Here is a 16,707-nt window from a genome sequence, read left to right as displayed (position 1 = left end):
GCAGGGGGCGACAGTCTGCCTGTGGGACTTTCGCAGAGAGCCGATAGAGGAAGAGCCCCTTTGGGTGCAGTTCACGTTAGCCGAGAGAACGTCAACGTTTCTGTTAGCAGGCATCGCATTTCTTGTGTCCAACTGAAACACAAAGTTCTGTTCATCCAACCCGAGTTACGAGCTGTAATCGAGGCTCTCCGACGACTGCTTCTCCACAATGAGCTTCCTGTTGTGAGTAAAATAAACACGGTCTCTCGCTCGGTTGAGACGGTTAGCTGACGAAGTCCCATCAGGGGAAGTAACTGGCGTCAAAGTCAGACACCGTTACAGATCTCAGGTCAGCCGAAGTAGTTTATGGTAAAGCTGCAACGACTTGTTCTTTGCGCAGTCTTATCACTCGTTGTTGTAACCTGATATGTGAGCTGTATATATGTATAGCTTCACCCGCCAGGTATCACGGCACTTCTTTAACTAGTTAGCAACGCTCTAACTTGGCTAACTAGCATACTGGTTAACGCTAGCTGACGGCTGGTTAGCCTGCGTAGCTGATATGGTCACTTTTAGTATTAATTATAATAATTATATCATTAAAATAATTAATAATTAGTCCTCATTCACGCCGTTGCTGCCTTTCCCTCGTTGGGAGATTGCTAAACACCGAGCAGTGTAATTAACTGATGTTTACAGTGTCACATTTCCTGTCTGTGGGATTGTCACCATAACTTAATTTACATGACACACATTATACAGTCACACACTTCTGTCACACTAAAAAAATAAGTCAAACAGGTTGGACAAAATGTTTGAACATCTGGGACATTGTGGCAGCGATTATCACGAGTGTCGTTTCAGTAATAGTTCAAAAGATGTTGTCTGCACAAACTAGACAGGAAGGAGCCCCACATGTGAAGGCCTGAAAGGAGCTTCTATCCTGCACGAGCCTTTTAAACATGTCACTGCCCTGTTAGCCCCCAGACAGTTACTTAGCTCCACGTTTGTTTCTTTGCAGTGGCAGTCGGTCATCCAAGACCTTCAAGCCAAAGAAGAACATCCCAGAGGGCTCCCACCAGTATGAGCTGCTGAAGCACGCTGAGGCAACACTGGGCAGCGGGAACCTGAGGCAGGCTGTCATGCTGCCGGAGGGAGAGGATCTCAATGAGTGGATTGCTGTTAACAGTAAGTTGATGAATGCTATTGACCGATTTATAGAGAGCAGCACTAACTAACACAAACTACCACTTCTAAGCATGAATGACCTTTGTAGAGAGGTTGATACATATGTTCAGAAATTGAGAGAAAAACTAGATTCCTTATAATTGTAGATAATCTATTCTAAAAAATACAGGTGATAAACTGTCTACATTGTATAAAAAGACCAGATAGCATACGTAAAAGTGACACTATTTGTTATTGTGATAAGCATGATCATACCAGGAAAACAGAAATATAATTATCGCTTTTCTTTCAGCGGTGGATTTCTTCAACCAGATCAATATGCTATACGGCACCATCACCGAGTTCTGCACTGAGACCAGCTGCTCTGTGATGTCTGCTGGACCAAGGTAACGGCAAACGTCCTTTTCATGCATGCAGCTTCTCTTTGAGTACAGGAGCTCTCATAGGTAGATATTCTGACATCCACAGGTGTAAATAATAACATGAACAATGGCTGATTTCCATTTAGCTGATATGTTTTATGGGTCCTGGTAGTGTGCATGCTGGCTTACTATCACACTATCATGGCTTATTGGGACTTTTATATAGAAGGGTTCAAGGGTAGGCTCTTCAACTCCCACTGAGTTATCTCAGTGCTGTTTGGGCAAAATAGAGCAGAAGCAGCAGGAAATGCACATGCCAATGTGGTACACCGTGTGCTTGTACTTGTTCGATCCCCCCTCCCGTGCATATGAGCTTATTCTCTGGATCCTCCCCCCCGCTACTTTCACAACAGCTCTCTTCTCTGCTCTTTTTCTGAAGAAAGTGTAATGGAATTACGTTGAAGTGAGTTGGCAATGTGTTCATGTTTGAATATAAGTAGTTACAACTTCATGTGTAACCAGCTTCTGACAATTTAATTAAGCTTAAATACTCTTGTATCTGGAAGGTCTAACTAATGCTTTGTCAGTTTTCTGACTGAAAACACATCATGAAGACGAATCAAAAAGTCAAGATAAAGGACCAAGTTAAAAACTTATTTTTTAAATTTTGTATCGTATGTGATCCCCAACATATGTATGACATTTACTTTGTAACATATAATCTTTGCAAAAGAATTCCCTATTGCAATGTTTTACACAGATGTTATATTTTGTGACATCTGCCTCTCGGGACAACAGATGGCAAAAATCCTCTTGGCTAACTGGTGCATTACAGAAATGTTTTTATTAATGTGCTTATCAAATACACCATTAAGAAAAAAAACAGCTTAAAGTAGTCTAAATGTGATTTGGCAAATTCCATTGAAACAAGGAAAACATTGAGGCTGATTTTAACATGGAAATCATGGAACTTAAAATGAGCTGGCCGTGACACAGGATGTTTACAAATATTAAAAAAATAACAACAATGCAAATCAATGACGGATACATGGCTCTACAGCACAGTGATACAGGGCTTCATAATACATAAAGGTAATATGATTTTCTCAAACATTTTCTATGAACAACACATTGCTAAAGGCAGTTAGCATTACTTTACAACAGAAGAGAACCAGGATTTGATCAGAAACAGGGTTTGCATGTTAGAAGACATACTCTTTAATGTTTTCAGTTTTCCAGACATGGTAAATATTTTTGGTACCTCAGATGTGGCATGCATGCCTGGTAAAAACTTAATTCATGATGACAGGCATTTATAAAATAGAGTTTAGGTAAGTTTAATGAGTGAATGAAGGTGTATTAAGCTTTTTAAGTGGTGTAAAAAGTGACAATAAATCTTAGACTGGATTGAAGCCTTGTGAACTGAACTTAAGAGGATCATATAAAAGAACCCAACTAAGGATTCAGATGTTGAATGGCTTAGACGGTCAAAGTGAATACAATTTAAATGCATCATCTAAATGTCACATGACAAAACAGGAATGATACGTTGCATGTGGTCCGAGTCGGGCTGTTTAGTTTAAATTTAGATTTTGCACTTCCTCTATTCTCTCGCTGGCCAATACTGTCTGTGTTCAGTCTGTAATCAGGAGGAAGAGACCACCGCTCACTTCCTGTTGACATAGCCGTCTCCATCTTCTGCTTCTTATCTACTACCAAATATGTGATGTCCTGACCGAAAAGCAGAACGATTGTTTTTATCAATAGAGATTTTATGTTCATGTCTGATATGTAAGTAAATAATGCAAGACTTCAAGAATTTATTGGGTTGTTTCTCTATAGATATGAGTATCACTGGGCAGATGGCACCAATATAAAGAAGCCCATCAAGTGCTCAGCGCCCAAGTACATTGACTACCTGATGACCTGGGTGCAGGATCAACTGGATGATGAGACCCTTTTTCCCTCCAAGATTGGTGAGTTTTAAATAAAAGTAATAGTCATTTTTAGCAGTTCGTAAAAAAACTTTCAACAAAACCTTTTGAGCTTCACTTTTTTGTTGAATTGTGTTACGCATCTCTTTCCCACCATTATAAGACTTGTGCCGACTTTGCACATATTATTATACTATCATTATATTAATGGCATAACGTTTTCCTGAAATCACAATCACATCAATATTTTTTTTATTAGAATTATTTCCGGCTTATGGTAGCAATTACCAAAATTAGCTTGTGTGACAGGCCTATTAAAAATTGAAAAAAAATCTTAAGACATTTTTTTTCTTGTCAAGTTGAATTTGAATAAAATTGACTGAGTAGTAATTGTGTGAATGTAACTAGTGCTTCATATCTAATAGTACCTGTAATATTTGAAACCCTATGTTTGGACTACAGAGGACAAAGATATGTCACTCTTTAATACGTCTAACTGCACCGGCTCTCTTCTATGCAGGTCATGTCACATTTTTATGTCACTTTGTGTGGGTGCAGAGATTGTTCTGCTACTCCATATTCATGCTTACATGTTGAGAGGAAACATCCCATGTTCTTCCTTTGACATCAGTATATTTTATCACCTTCTGTCCCGCAGGAGTTCCCTTTCCCAAGAACTTCATGTCTGTGGCCAAAACCATCCTGAAGCGACTGTTCAGGGTTTACGCTCACATTTACCACCAACACTTTGACTCTGTGATGCAGCTGCAGGAGGAGGCCCACCTCAACACCTCCTTCAAGCACTTCATTTTCTTTGTTCAGGTGAGATTATTCCACTACAGTGTTGGATTTAATAACTGCTGTGTATCTAATGCCTCATTCAGACATGCGTTGTAATTCATATATGCTCTGTTAACATGTTTAAAAAGGAGGTCTTATGTCATTTTTCCACAAAAGTTGTTCCGACAATCTGTCTGCTGAGGAACTAGTAAAACTTTGTCATAGCTCAAGTGTGAATACAAGCATTTACAGAAAAAAACATAGACAAGATAACAACAACAGCTTTGTGTAAAAAGACAGAACTTGAACAAACAGATTAACTCAGCAGTTTCCCATATTATGAGTCTAAAAGTTGGCATAACCGGAGGACTTATGCATGTGTGGTATGATAAATGATTTTATCCAAGTAGTGCCTAGTTCCACTATTGTACAAGTACATTGAGGGTTAAGCATTGCATTAGACCTCTAAATGTGTCAATGCTACTACATCCTCCGTCATATTTTTTTTAATACAGGACCACAAACAACTCTTATCAAATTGTGTATGAGCAGCAGAGTTGTATCATGTAAACAGTTTTTATTAAATGTGTTGTCTTTTCTTGTAGGAGTTCAACCTTATCGACAGGAGAGAGCTTGCTCCCCTGCAAGACTTGATCGAGAAGCTTGGATCCAAGGACAGATAGACATTTCATCACACCGCTCCCTCATTTTTTTAACAATTTATTTCCCTCCTTTGTCCCTCTATGTGACGTCTGCTACCTCTACGACTTCTCGTCTCAACTTTTAAAATCTGTGCCTTCTTCTTCTTCATCTTCTTCTCTTCATTTCATTTCATGAATGTCTGTACTGTTCTTTTCCTTTTATTCCTTTTGTTGTCTTGTATGCTGTCTTTGAGCCCTTCCTTCCATTTTGCCACTTTAAATCATATAAAATAGTGTAGTGTAGGAAGAATATTTTTTCACAGGACTGTGGTAAATGACTCTGTGGGAGCAACCTACTGAATTTTATATTGGACCAAGGACATTTGGAAGTTAAAGTGAAAACCAGATGGTTTCCTTCAGTGTCTAAACACTTCAGTTATCAAGAGGCAAATTAATTATGTTAAGATTTAGCTATTGTAATTACGGTGACTAAAATATCACATCTTTTTTTAGATGTTTTTTAGTGTTCAGTGGAGAGTAGATAGCGAGAAAAGTAGTGACATGACACTCGCATGACATTACAAATGAGTGGAAAGCATTTTCAGTCTATAAGGAAGACGTGCAAAACCAGCACCGGCACATAGCTGTCACAAGCTGGTTGTGGATCTGTTTTTCGACGGATGCTAACATACTTCCTATTGACACGCTCTTTGACACAGTTACATGTTAAAAAGATGCAGTGATAGGTGATTATGAGATGCCCATATATGTTCTTGCCCCACAAAAACACCACCATCAACTGCATCATGGCTATTTCCAATTTGGTCATGCAATATTGTGTTTTGCACATTTTATGGCTATTTTCTATATTAAAATAGTGTGATGCAAGATATGGGGTTTACAGTGATACTTTTAAACTGCTTGATAGTTATTAATAGCCACTTAAAACTTTTGTTATCATGGGCCCATAAAGGAGTTGTATAGTAGAAATTATCCTGTTAACGACAAACTGTTTAATGTGTATTTTTTTGTCATTTCAGTTCATTTTGTGGTGCCGATTTCTTTGTGGAACTCTGCATATTTGAATTTCAATGCTGGTACTTTTTACGAAATATTTCCCCTCTTGATTGTAAAATAGAGCAATAACTATTGCACCTGTGCACAATGAGGATGAGTGCTCGGAGGTAAATGTAGTTTTCCACAGATGTCTTTATTAGTCTTGGGGCATGCTTCACAGTCCTCATAGGCTTACGCTGGCTACAACAGCAGGGCTGTTTGTACTGCCGTCCTTTTACAAACTCATTCAGCTAATATTCCTGATGGCGTTTTATTTGACAAACCTCGAGCAAGGGAATTGTTTCATAACCGTTTTTAATATTGGACATAAATTTAAATCAGACAATCGTGTAACCAATTAAGAAACGTTAGATAATGTAATGCTTCACCAGGAACCAATCAGTGTGAGTGGGTTAATGATGTACTATTTTTTTTAAGATGTTGAAAGCCTTTCAACAATGTGAAAAAAACAGCAACTTGTTTTTCCACCTTAACTAGGATTCATCCACTTTTGGCCCTCAAGCTGCTTAGGGGAAAACAATCTAGCAATCAACCATTAAGTTAATCATCTATAGGCGTATCAATATATTTTACAAGGCTGAGTAATTTCATCGATTGTATTTGAAAATATAACTAGTCCTTTCTTTCAATCTAGCCACATATTTTTTTTAATGTATTGCTTTTTCCTCACAATTTTGTTTTCCAGCTCTTGGCATGGAGTTACATTTCATATTACATTGTAAAAAATACGTAGCTGGCTGTACCTTTTTTCAAAAAAGGAATAAGGGCTTTGAAATGAATTTTAAATTTTTTTTTTTATATATTTACAATAATGGTCCAATCTTGGCATGTCATTTTGACTGGGAGGAGGTGCGATGATGTATGTACTGCGTCTGAACATGTGCTGTAAATAACATCAGTGTTTTATCTGAACAAAACTGTGCCTTACAAAAAGGAAAATGTCTGATATGACAGTATTGATAGATCAAAACCTTAATAAACACTGAAAAGACGATGTTGTGTTGTTTTTAATTTTATGTGTATATGTGCCATGGAGACGTGTGCAGCAGAGACAACTATTTAAGTGATCATGTTATACAAGCAAATTGTCATCGTTTGCTGAATGGCTGCCTGAGTCATAGATAAACCAGACTATGTTTTATAGTCCGTGTTGAGGAGAAGAGATTTACATCTAACAGAGTTGCGTAATTCAATTACAATGTAAGTATAATTGTAATCAGTTGCAGATACTGAGAAAATACTGTATGTAATTTAATGACAGTTACTAATCAAAATGGTGTTACATTTAAACATATTTTTTCTGTTTCACCTACAATAATGTTTTGGAGTCGTTTTAAGAATTTGTTATGTTTATGTAAAGTTATGAATTTGAGAGGCCATATGAGATTATTTTCTACTCAATCTCATTGTTGTGAGGTTTTACAGGCATAAATGTACATTTGCCAAAGTAAAACGTAACTTCAATGTTTTCAAGCAAGAAATGGACCAACATATTAAGACAATAACTTTAGCAATCAACAAAAAGGCTATTAAAACTGACCGTCTGTTCGTGGTGTTACGGTATGGTGGTCTACGGTGGCAATGCAGCCTTGTCCACACCAACCTCTGCCATGCACATGTACATGGCCCTTAGATTTTACTGTACGGTTTTGAAGAAGATTGACTTCAAAGTCAGCTTCAATGACATAATGATATTCACAATGTCACAATTTTCAATATTCAAACAGCTATAAAAACAGATCCTTACTTTTGTAAAGTAAAATTACAACGCAGTCCTGTTCAAGCTGACCGCTGCTATAAAAGCAGATCCTTAAACTTGTAGTAAAGCCTTGTAGTAAAGCCTGAACAAGACTGCCCCCCTATGTATATGTGCAGCAGAGGTCCCCCTGAACAAGACTGTGTTGTAATTTTACTTTACAAATGTAAGTATCTGTTTTTATAGCAGTTTGAATATTAGAAATTGTGACATTTCATTTGAGCTTTCGAGCTCGGCTTCTCTGTGCTGCGTACCGCCCCGTACCGTAAAACCTCGAATAGAGGTGTATTCCGAATTGCAATTGAGGCTCACTCGGCGGATGTGGACTCACTTAACCGCAGTGACTGTTCATACTTTGTTTCATTCGCACGTTTTTAACGACTGCCCAGTAGACTTCTGATGGAGTATAAAACACGAATACCAACACATGCCGACTATTCACCTGTCACGTCACTATTTAAACAGTGGCATGATGCACATCAGAGCTGCAGCGGGAATGATTTTATTAGCGCCGAAGATTGTTTTACTGCTTAACAGTCTACAATCTTCTTTCAGCAGGGAAATATTACTGTGTAATATATGATAAGCCTGGTGAGATTTTGGCTAAAGGCGATCACAGGAAGCAGAAGTCAATGGACACATCATCACTTCCGATGTCGACAAGAGGTTGAAACTCAAAGTTACGGAGTCACAACACTTGCTTGCTGAAACGGTTGCTAAAATGTAAATGACGTATATATCATTAACAGCGGTATCACTCTTTTAGAATAAATTGTGTTGGAATAACATATAGTAGATATAAATTAAAAGCAGGAGTGTCACCCGAGACGCTTTTACAAGCGCACGGTCCCATTCAACCAATCAAAATGCAGCATTGTACGCAACGGAGTGTATTTTACCCTGAGTACGGACTTACAGTTAGCTTTCACCCTTCGCTTTCAACCATAACCTTTAGTCTATAATATGTACACCCCTTAAACTCCGAGAACCACCACTGTGATGCATTCAGACTATATGCCATATTTTATGTATATATATTTTATAGGATTTGGTTTGATAGTGTCGGTGTTAAAGGAGGTGGACTAGACGCGTACGTTGACCGTCTGAGAGGCAAAGCTCAGGGCAATAATAACACATCTTTAGACAGCGCAAGTAGGAAATAAAGACCTGTTTTCCGTGACACCGTCGACTAGTTAGCGTTCGTCTGCGGGTTTATTTTTGATTACATTTCCTACAGAGGTGATTAATTGACAAATAGTAACATTACAACGAATGTCCTCGTTTTGCTCGGACTTGGCGGCACGTTGGCTTGTTGTCTTGGTAGCTACCTCGTGAAGAGCGTAAGAAGTTAACGTTCTTAGGTTAGCTAAGTTAATGCTACGTCGGAGTTGCTAAGCGGGTATTTAACGTTACGTCGCTCGCCAACGGCAACACGGATCACATTGTCCAACTTCTTGAGTTGGTTCGAGATGCTTGTTGACTAACCGTTCGCGTTGACTCGGAATCTCCTTTTAATTCCAGGCGATCGTTGTTTGCTAACGTTAGCTACCTGCCTGGAAACACTGGGTGAGCTGTCAACCATTAAGCTAGCGACAGTGAGCTCTCTGTACGCTTGCATTAGTCCTGGTCATTCAATTGAGTCCAGGTAACAGAAGTTGGTGCCGGTTCAATTAAGGTGCTTAGACGTCATCGAAACTCTAAATGTAACTTGTTTAACTAATCGTAATTAATCTCATATTGTATAGCTACAAACACGCACGTTAACTGGTAATATACAGAACGATCATTTAAATAGAGCTAAGTGCCACTTTCATGTCATTGTCTCATTAAAAACTAACCGTAAACCTTTTCCACAGGCTTCGGTTAAGTCATGGCAGATGAAAATACACAGTTTTGTGGCAATTGGTATGTATCAATAAAATGCAAGCGATAGGTCAACTTGATATGGGGGTGAAAATAGGTTTTTAATTTTCTTTTCCGTTTTAGCAAACATGACATTCCAGAGGCTAATTTTACTACCCATGAGATCCACTGCCGAAGAAACATTGCATTGTGTGACGTGTGCGAGGAGCCAGTGCCCCGGTCAGAGCTGCTGGAGCACAAACAGCAGGAGCATACTCAGGTAAATTAACAGCAATACTGGAAACTTAAATTAATTCAATAGATGTATGCTGTTTTCAAAGAATAGACACAATACGGAAACGTGGACGATGCTGTTATCTGCATAGCCTGGAACAGCTGATCATGAAACAGCTTAACAGCTATGTGAACATGTGACTGTTGTGCTTCTGGAGTAAAAAGTTTGCTTGTTATTTGTTTTGAGCAAGTGTCTATGTGGTAACAGAGCAGGGCACGAAAATGCTGATACTGGATTGCAACTGTAATGCATTTTCACTTTGATTTCAGATTACATGCAAGTGTGGTTTGAAGATTGAGAAGAATCATATTGATGTTCACCAGGTATTTCTGAAGAGCCTTTCTCTTCCTTGTTGATAATGCTAATATTCCACCATCTTCATTAAATCATAAAATTGTGTTTCTTTACGATTGTTGTTTCTTTCAGAGCTCTGAATGTTCACAGCGGCTGGTCCCGTGCCAATTCTGTGAACTGGAGATTGTTTTCAGTCAGTCCAAAGAACATGAAGATTATTGTGGCACACGCACCGAGCCCTGCGTACACTGCAAGTGCAATGTAATGCTGAGGGAACAAGCTGTGCATCCTATCTTGTGTGGAAGCCTTACACCACCCGAAGAGAGGAACAACAGTCGGACGAGTCGCAGTCCAGTAGATCCACAGCCTCCAGGGCCGTGGTTTGAAGCGCACTCCATCCGAAACCTCCTTAGAGACCAAGAGAGAGGCCCAAAGAATAATAACATCAGTGCAGCAGAACAACAGGCCTTTCCCCGACCATTTGATCCCAGAGAATATTACACTTCCAGGGGACCTCAAGGCTCAGCAGACTGGAAGAATACTGCCTCAAGAAACACTTTTAGCCAAAGTGAGTATATTACTGACCTATTGATTATTACATTTTCTGTTGTTAAGAATGTTTTCACCAGGCGCAATTGTTTTATGTGAATATATATTCATATATGGACCAAACAAATACCAATGTACCAGTGTGCATTGTTTGTATACTGTACATCTTTTGCTAGCAGTTTTCTCAACTGACTTTGAGGGCACTCTGTTGCACTTTTTTGGGTGTTACTGCCACCCACATGTTAAAAAATAGCTCCAAGTACCATTTTTTTAAACTTCCAATTTTGGTGACAAATATGACATGAACTTTACATCTTTTTAGAAAACCACTCAAAAAGTCTGTAACGCACACAAATATCTCAATGAAAATGTCACTTTCAACTTTTTTCTTTATAAATGCCATCTTTAATAAATACATGTTGTCGGCCTAAGACATGCGCTAGATGCACCTGGAAATTGTCTTTCCATGTGTATTTCTAGAAGATTTTTCTAATTTAGGCCCAAATAACATATTGCATGTCGCAAGCCTTTATTTTGTCTATTCACATGTTTGGGTTTTATCAGCAATAAAATATACAGAAAATGATAGGTTTAACATTATAGGTTACAGATAAAGATTAAATGTAACAAATCCTAATCCTAATACATTGGAATATCTGTATCTCCCATTTCCAAACTTGTATTTGCAGTTAAAACTGTTTTTTTCTTTTTCTTCTAGTGATGGAGCAGAGTGATTTCCGGACTGGCAGCAGCAGCAGCAGCAGCAGCCGTAGTGCGTGGCCACAGAGTGAGCTAACACTGAATGAGAATTCATCAGGCCTGGACTACATGTTGGCTCTAAGCTTGCAGAGTGATGCAGCATCGGTGGCTGGAGGTGTAGACGGAAACCTGTGGAGTGGTATCTGGGACCATAAGATTGGGAAGACTTCTAACACCTCCATAAACTCTCCACTTTCTCCGCCAAACAACAACTACCCAAACTTCACTACAAGCACAAGCACAAGTACAAGCACGAGTGCAGTCCAGGAACACGACCAAGCAGGTAAATTGCAGAAGATTGGATTACTTGTAAGTATTATGTTTTTTTGTTTATTGATTTTAAATGATTTTTTACAGATACCATGCTTCCTTGTGAGTTTTGCGAAGAACTGTTTCCCGAAGAGGACCTAATTTTGCATCAGGTTAGAGATTTGATTTGATCCTTTTTAGTTAAAGTGTTGATCAGACTCATGATGACAGAGTTTCGGTTCGTGTCTGCTCATCCCGATATTGGCTGATATGAATTTAGATGAACATTTTTGACAAAGATCCCGGAAATTTATGTTAAATTGTGACTGAGGCATGGTGGGATCTAAACATATTAATGCCTATAAACCAGTCCAAATAATTCCGATGTGGGCAAAGGACTAAATTCACAATAAATGGCCTTAAACAGACTTGCGAGTGTCACATTTTATATGTTTTAAATCTTGAATCACTGGGATAATAAGGTTATATGGAGTTTTTTTGCATATGTTATGGTCACCTGGATGTCATTTTCCCAATGACTGTTGTACTTTCAGCTGTCTGAAAACAAAGTTTTTTACGCAGTGAGGGAGGCCCAGAAACGGGGCTTTATTGAAAAAATATTTTCATTATTGATAAATCTGCTGAATTCTTTGTGTGGCATTTTAGCATAAAAAAGTACTTTAAATAAATTCCGAAGGAAAAAATATTATCTGTCCGTCAGGTAGTGAACATCTTTAGTCCGGTAACCAATGGACTTTCTGGGCAGAGTAAATATCCTGTTATCAATGATGCACTAACATCGTAATCTAACGCTAGTTCTCCTTTTTGAGAATGTATGTCTATATTCAAGTAAAACACTTTGTGTTAGTAGCAAAACCTACACAGCTGATACACTCTCCTACGCATCACTGGAGAAAAGGAGGGCAGACAGTTTTGTAATTCCAGGTCAGATCTGTATGTATGATGTAAAAATACAACCAGAACCTGACAGACCTGTCAGATATAACCAGACCCTGCTCATTCTGCATGAAATGCCTAACGTGATTCCAATCCCCACTATCAGTTCAAAGTTACCTTACAATTGCTGTGACTTTGTTGTTGTGCATTATGCTTTTCTTCTGAAACCTGCCTATGGGATCTCTCACTTCCAATTAGAATTGAGAAATAAATCTGTGTATGCACAAATCGAATCGGTATAAAAGTCTTAGATCCAGTCAGAGATCACATGGCTTGCAAACCGTACCTTTATGTCTGTTGTGTATGACTGTTCACAGTGCAGTTTCAGCCTTATAGTTTGAACAACAGGCCTTCATCTCCATCTCCACCAGCATGAATATTTTCTCAGATTTTGGCAGCTGACCTTTTCTTCTCTTTGTTTCAGACTGGATGCAGCCCTGCTTCCGCCTTTGCATCTTACAGCAAGCAGCCCTTGTCTCCACCTAAAGAAGACCGGATGAGCAGGAATGCCCCAGGGCTGATGCACAACATCCCTGACACACTCGCTTCAAACATCCCCACTTTCCATCGGTCAGTGTCCCCGGCATCCTACAGTCCTCCAGCCAGTCCTCTAGAGGGCGATGTGGTCATTCCATGTGAATTCTGTGGCATTGCTCTGGAGGAGGCTGTCGTCTTTCACCACCAGGTATGTCAGTAATCAAGTGAAATAGCCTAAAACTATTGAAATGTCACAAGTCAGGGAGAAGTACTTTATTTAGTTGCCCTGAGGAAAGGAATGTATTTTGTTCATGACTGGGGGGAAAATAAATCAACAGTACTTTAATTGCCTAATGAGCGATTTATTCTGTGTTCTTTATATCTAGGACAAGTGTGATATGCGTCCTCAGACAGCCCACCCACTGAATAATCTAACAAAAGCACCCTTCAAAAAACCACTGAGCCCTACCAAAGACGCCTTTGGTCAGATGTCTTCCGACTTTCAAAGGAGAATGAATCCCCAAGGTATTGTATGGAATTTACTTATATTACAAAATATTACAAAAAACTTGTACAAATGTGTTAACAGAAAAAGTATTTAGTATTCAATTCCACTCATGACATGAAAATACCACAATCAACATCTCTTTGTTAAAGGAGACATGCCATGCTCATTTTTAGGTTCCCACTTATATGTTTAGTTTTTAAACATCTGAAACACTCCTCCAGAAGCTCTGACTGGCTTGTGAGAAAGAATATGAAGCACCTTTGCAAAGGTAGTTCTCAAGCTCTGGGTGCGAAATTTTGTTCTCAGTATATTCTAATAAGTCTGTACGTGACAGAAGAAGGAAAGCCAAACCTGAATGGCTTGTTGAATCACAGGTTTTCTGATTTAAGGCAGCCCCACAAACAAACTGAATGTCTTATTTCACAGTTTGTGGGTTGGTAGGCACTCTAGAGACGCACATGTCGGTGCGCAAGCACTAAAAAAAGAAATGGTGTTGTCATGATACGTCTCATTTAACAAACAATACATGTGCAGAGCTAGTTTGGGCGGCTATTGTCTTCGGAGGTTTCGTTTTTGTGTCTAGGGTTCAATTGGGTTTAATGACACGCATTGTGTGTGTCCTGTTCCACAAATAGCCGACTTCTCGGATGTGAACTTTGGATGCGACAGAGAGACACCAGGCCTAAACCCAATGGACTGGCAGAGAGGTTACATTGGACTACCGAGTCAAAGGAAGACGTCCAACTGCGACGCTTCTGTAAAAAACCGACCTCAGCCGGGCATGGAAGCAGAGGGAGCTCATTCATCTTTCTGTGACACTGAGACGTCTGGCTCGACATCTCTAAAGGGGTAAAAGCAGTTGTCAAGTTGCTGGCGTCTCATTTCGTGATTTGATTTGAATCATTTTAGCTCTACTATGATTTGTGCCTTACTGTTATTAATATTCTGATTTTTATGTGTTTTGTCCACCAGAGTACATCTACCAGAAAATAAAGAAGGGAAAGGAAACAGAAGAAATTCATTGACAAAGGTACGCCTCAAGTTTCTTTTGAAAAACAAAACATTATTCTGTAGAGTTGATTTTTGTTTGTACCTTGAGAGTGACCGTACCTTCACTAAGATTATTCAGGCTTGACTCCTGCGAGCTTTAGTTGGTCCACGTTTGTAAAGCACTTTGTAACGGTAGTTTTTATACCGTGGGAGAGAAACATTTTAACACTTAAATCATTACATTTCATCAGAAGAAGATTAATTAAATTAATTTGAGCAAACCACAAGGGTAAATAAAATGTATTCATACATTTATTTCCATGAGAAATAGAACAGTTTTGCTGTAATGTAAATGGTTGCGCTGCTGCCCGGTCATTTAAGGGCTTGTATTGGAGAAAGTTAGAATTTCTGTAATATTGTTCTCACAGACTAATGAAAGTATCACTGTGTAAAGTCTGCTTAATTGTGGATTTTCCCTATTTAAGGCCACTCAACACATTTTTCCATTGTATTGTTTTCCATTTGCAGTTGCCCAAGAGGCAGAATGAAGAGCAGCAGGAAGAGTGAGAGCTTGTGGAGAAAAACTAAAACCAAATCTCCTGCTCGGCTTTCATTTATCTTCTTGCACACTTATGAAAACAAAACATATACCTATCTGATAAGTGCCTGTTTGAGTATTAGTTATCTTGCAGTTTATATTTTAATGAGTTTTACTATTAAAGTCCAAGTAATTTGGTTTATTAAATACATATTCTGCTTTACTTCAAGATTTTTTTCAAATGTTTGTATGTCTAACATCCAGCCTTAAAAGCTGAATTTGATTTAGATTTTTTTTTTAAACTGTAAAAGTCGTGTCCTTGCTCATTTGGGAACATTGAGAACATCAGACACATGACTTTGTCGGTATGCATTTGTCTAACTTAATCTCCACCTTGTTTCGTCAGCCAAGGACATTTTGTTTTCACCCCTGTTTGCCAGTTCTTTCAGGGTCTGTCAGTGTTCCTGTTGGTTTCTGAATCTTTATGTAACCTAAAGCACTTTGATAGATTATTTTGTTAAAAAAGGGCTTAAGGAACAGATTTGATAAATGTATGCATCTTTGACCATAAAAAAAGAACCCTGTATAATTGAACATTTGTCTTTTTATACTGTTGATCATTTGTCTTTAATACTCTTCAGTAATATTTTGTTTTGTTTTTTAATCATAACTGTAGAACTATATATGTGGTGTTACGATGAGGTGGCTTTTGAAGCAGTGTCTCCTGTCCAATCTCCTTTTGAAGTAGTATGAAACATGTTGTGTGCAGCACCTCTGCATAGGATTTAAGATTGATAAGATGTATTTTCTGTGTAACATAGGGTCCACTTCAGCAATACATATAAGATAGACACCCTTGTGCCACAGATGTTTGAGACCTTGTAACTAAAGACAGACCCAGAGTGTTTTCAACATCTGATAATCAACCTCAAGTATTGAGGAGCAAGTAATCAGTGCAATCTCCTGCTGTGGTGTTTTGGTTTGACTGTGGGCTCTCACGCCACATGGCTGACTATTTCTTATTAAGAACAACTGTCTTGATGCTCTTTGTCTTGTGTGGCTATTAAATGTTTGATGAGAAGATTCATGGCTCCAGCTTGTTTTCTGTCTGTTGTTTCCTACCCCTTTAGACGTTAAGCTCACTTCAGTTTACAAGTCGTGATACCAAGTCTCTGCATAGAAGTAAAGCAGTTTTATTCCCGTCATGTCTGGTGCCGCTTGTGAGAGGGGAGAAGAGCCACAGAGGAGCAGAAAGAGCTCTGACAACAATGCTGCTATTTCTAATGTATGTGATGTGGAAATTGGGACTTTTTTACTCACATAGGATCAAGTATATCTTTGTTGTGGTAATACTGAATTTCAACAAGATTGGAATAAACCAGAATCTTAAAGCTCTGTTGAAATGTGAAAAAATGGCTTATATTTATTTTATAGCCAATTTTTTTGGGGCCAATAAATAGGTGTTGTCTGAGAAGGGGAACAATGGAAATGCAATTAGCAGCAATGTATTTTAAAGTAGTAGTTATCTAAAG

At 38.7% G+C, this 16,707-nt stretch overlaps 2 protein-coding genes across 5 annotated transcripts; both read left to right on the top strand.

Annotated features, from left to right (window-relative positions):
- The first annotated feature begins 52 nt into the window (after positions 1-52).
- mob1a (MOB kinase activator 1A) lies at positions 53-6,953 on the top strand. Its single transcript, XM_068604804.1, has 6 exons — positions 53-222; positions 1,001-1,167; positions 1,460-1,553; positions 3,372-3,505; positions 4,122-4,285; positions 4,849-6,953. Exons 1-6 carry the CDS (start codon positions 209-211, stop codon positions 4,924-4,926), a joined length of 651 nt encoding a protein of 216 aa, XP_068460905.1. The 5' UTR covers positions 53-208; the 3' UTR covers positions 4,927-6,953.
- Positions 6,954-8,859: 1,906 nt separating this feature from the next.
- trafd1 (TRAF-type zinc finger domain containing 1) lies at positions 8,860-16,256 on the top strand. Of its 4 annotated transcripts, none has more exons than XM_068604884.1 (12): positions 8,860-8,956; positions 9,574-9,622; positions 9,704-9,839; positions 10,124-10,177; positions 10,281-10,716; positions 11,416-11,739; positions 11,814-11,878; positions 13,087-13,347; positions 13,526-13,664; positions 14,283-14,496; positions 14,620-14,677; positions 15,166-16,256. In XM_068604884.1, the coding sequence occupies exons 2-12, from the start codon at positions 9,588-9,590 to the stop codon at positions 15,202-15,204; spliced, it is 1,761 nt and encodes a 586-aa protein (XP_068460985.1). In that variant the 5' UTR covers positions 8,860-8,956; positions 9,574-9,587; the 3' UTR covers positions 15,205-16,256. The 4 variants fall into 4 exon arrangements, with proteins under 4 accessions (XP_068460985.1, XP_068460988.1, XP_068460987.1 ...); XM_068604887.1 differs by lacking the exon at positions 8,860-8,956 and adding an exon at positions 8,978-9,057; XM_068604886.1 differs by lacking the exon at positions 8,860-8,956 and adding an exon at positions 9,073-9,283.
- The last annotated feature ends 451 nt before the right edge of the window (positions 16,257-16,707 follow it).

The sequence above is a fragment of the Clinocottus analis genome, unplaced genomic scaffold (genome assembly GCF_023055335.1).
Source record: "Clinocottus analis isolate CAN_PGR_092001 unplaced genomic scaffold, fCliAna1.0.p SCAF_7, whole genome shotgun sequence".
NCBI lineage: Eukaryota > Metazoa > Chordata > Actinopteri > Perciformes > Cottidae > Clinocottus > Clinocottus analis.
The sequence above is the reverse complement of the archived record's forward strand: the minus strand, read 5'-3'. Positions and strand labels throughout refer to the sequence as shown.

What these genes read in the sequence shown, in the direction of transcription:
- trafd1 (XM_068604884.1), top strand. Translation starts at nt 9,588, where the DNA reads ATGGCAGATGAAAATACACAGTTTTGTGGCAATTG. An exon ending in CCAGGAACACGACCAAGCAG is followed by an intron (nt 11,740 to 11,813) that starts GTAAATTGCAGA and finishes GATTTTTTACAG; the next exon opens with ATACCATGCTTCCTTGTGAG. An exon ending in GAAGAAATTCATTGACAAAG is followed by an intron (nt 14,678 to 15,165) that starts GTACGCCTCAAG and finishes TTCCATTTGCAG; the next exon opens with TTGCCCAAGAGGCAGAATGA.
- mob1a (XM_068604804.1), top strand. An exon ending in GTGATGTCTGCTGGACCAAG is followed by an intron (nt 1,554 to 3,371) that starts GTAACGGCAAAC and finishes GTTTCTCTATAG; the next exon opens with ATATGAGTATCACTGGGCAG. An exon ending in CCTTTTTCCCTCCAAGATTG is followed by an intron (nt 3,506 to 4,121) that starts GTGAGTTTTAAA and finishes TCTGTCCCGCAG; the next exon opens with GAGTTCCCTTTCCCAAGAAC.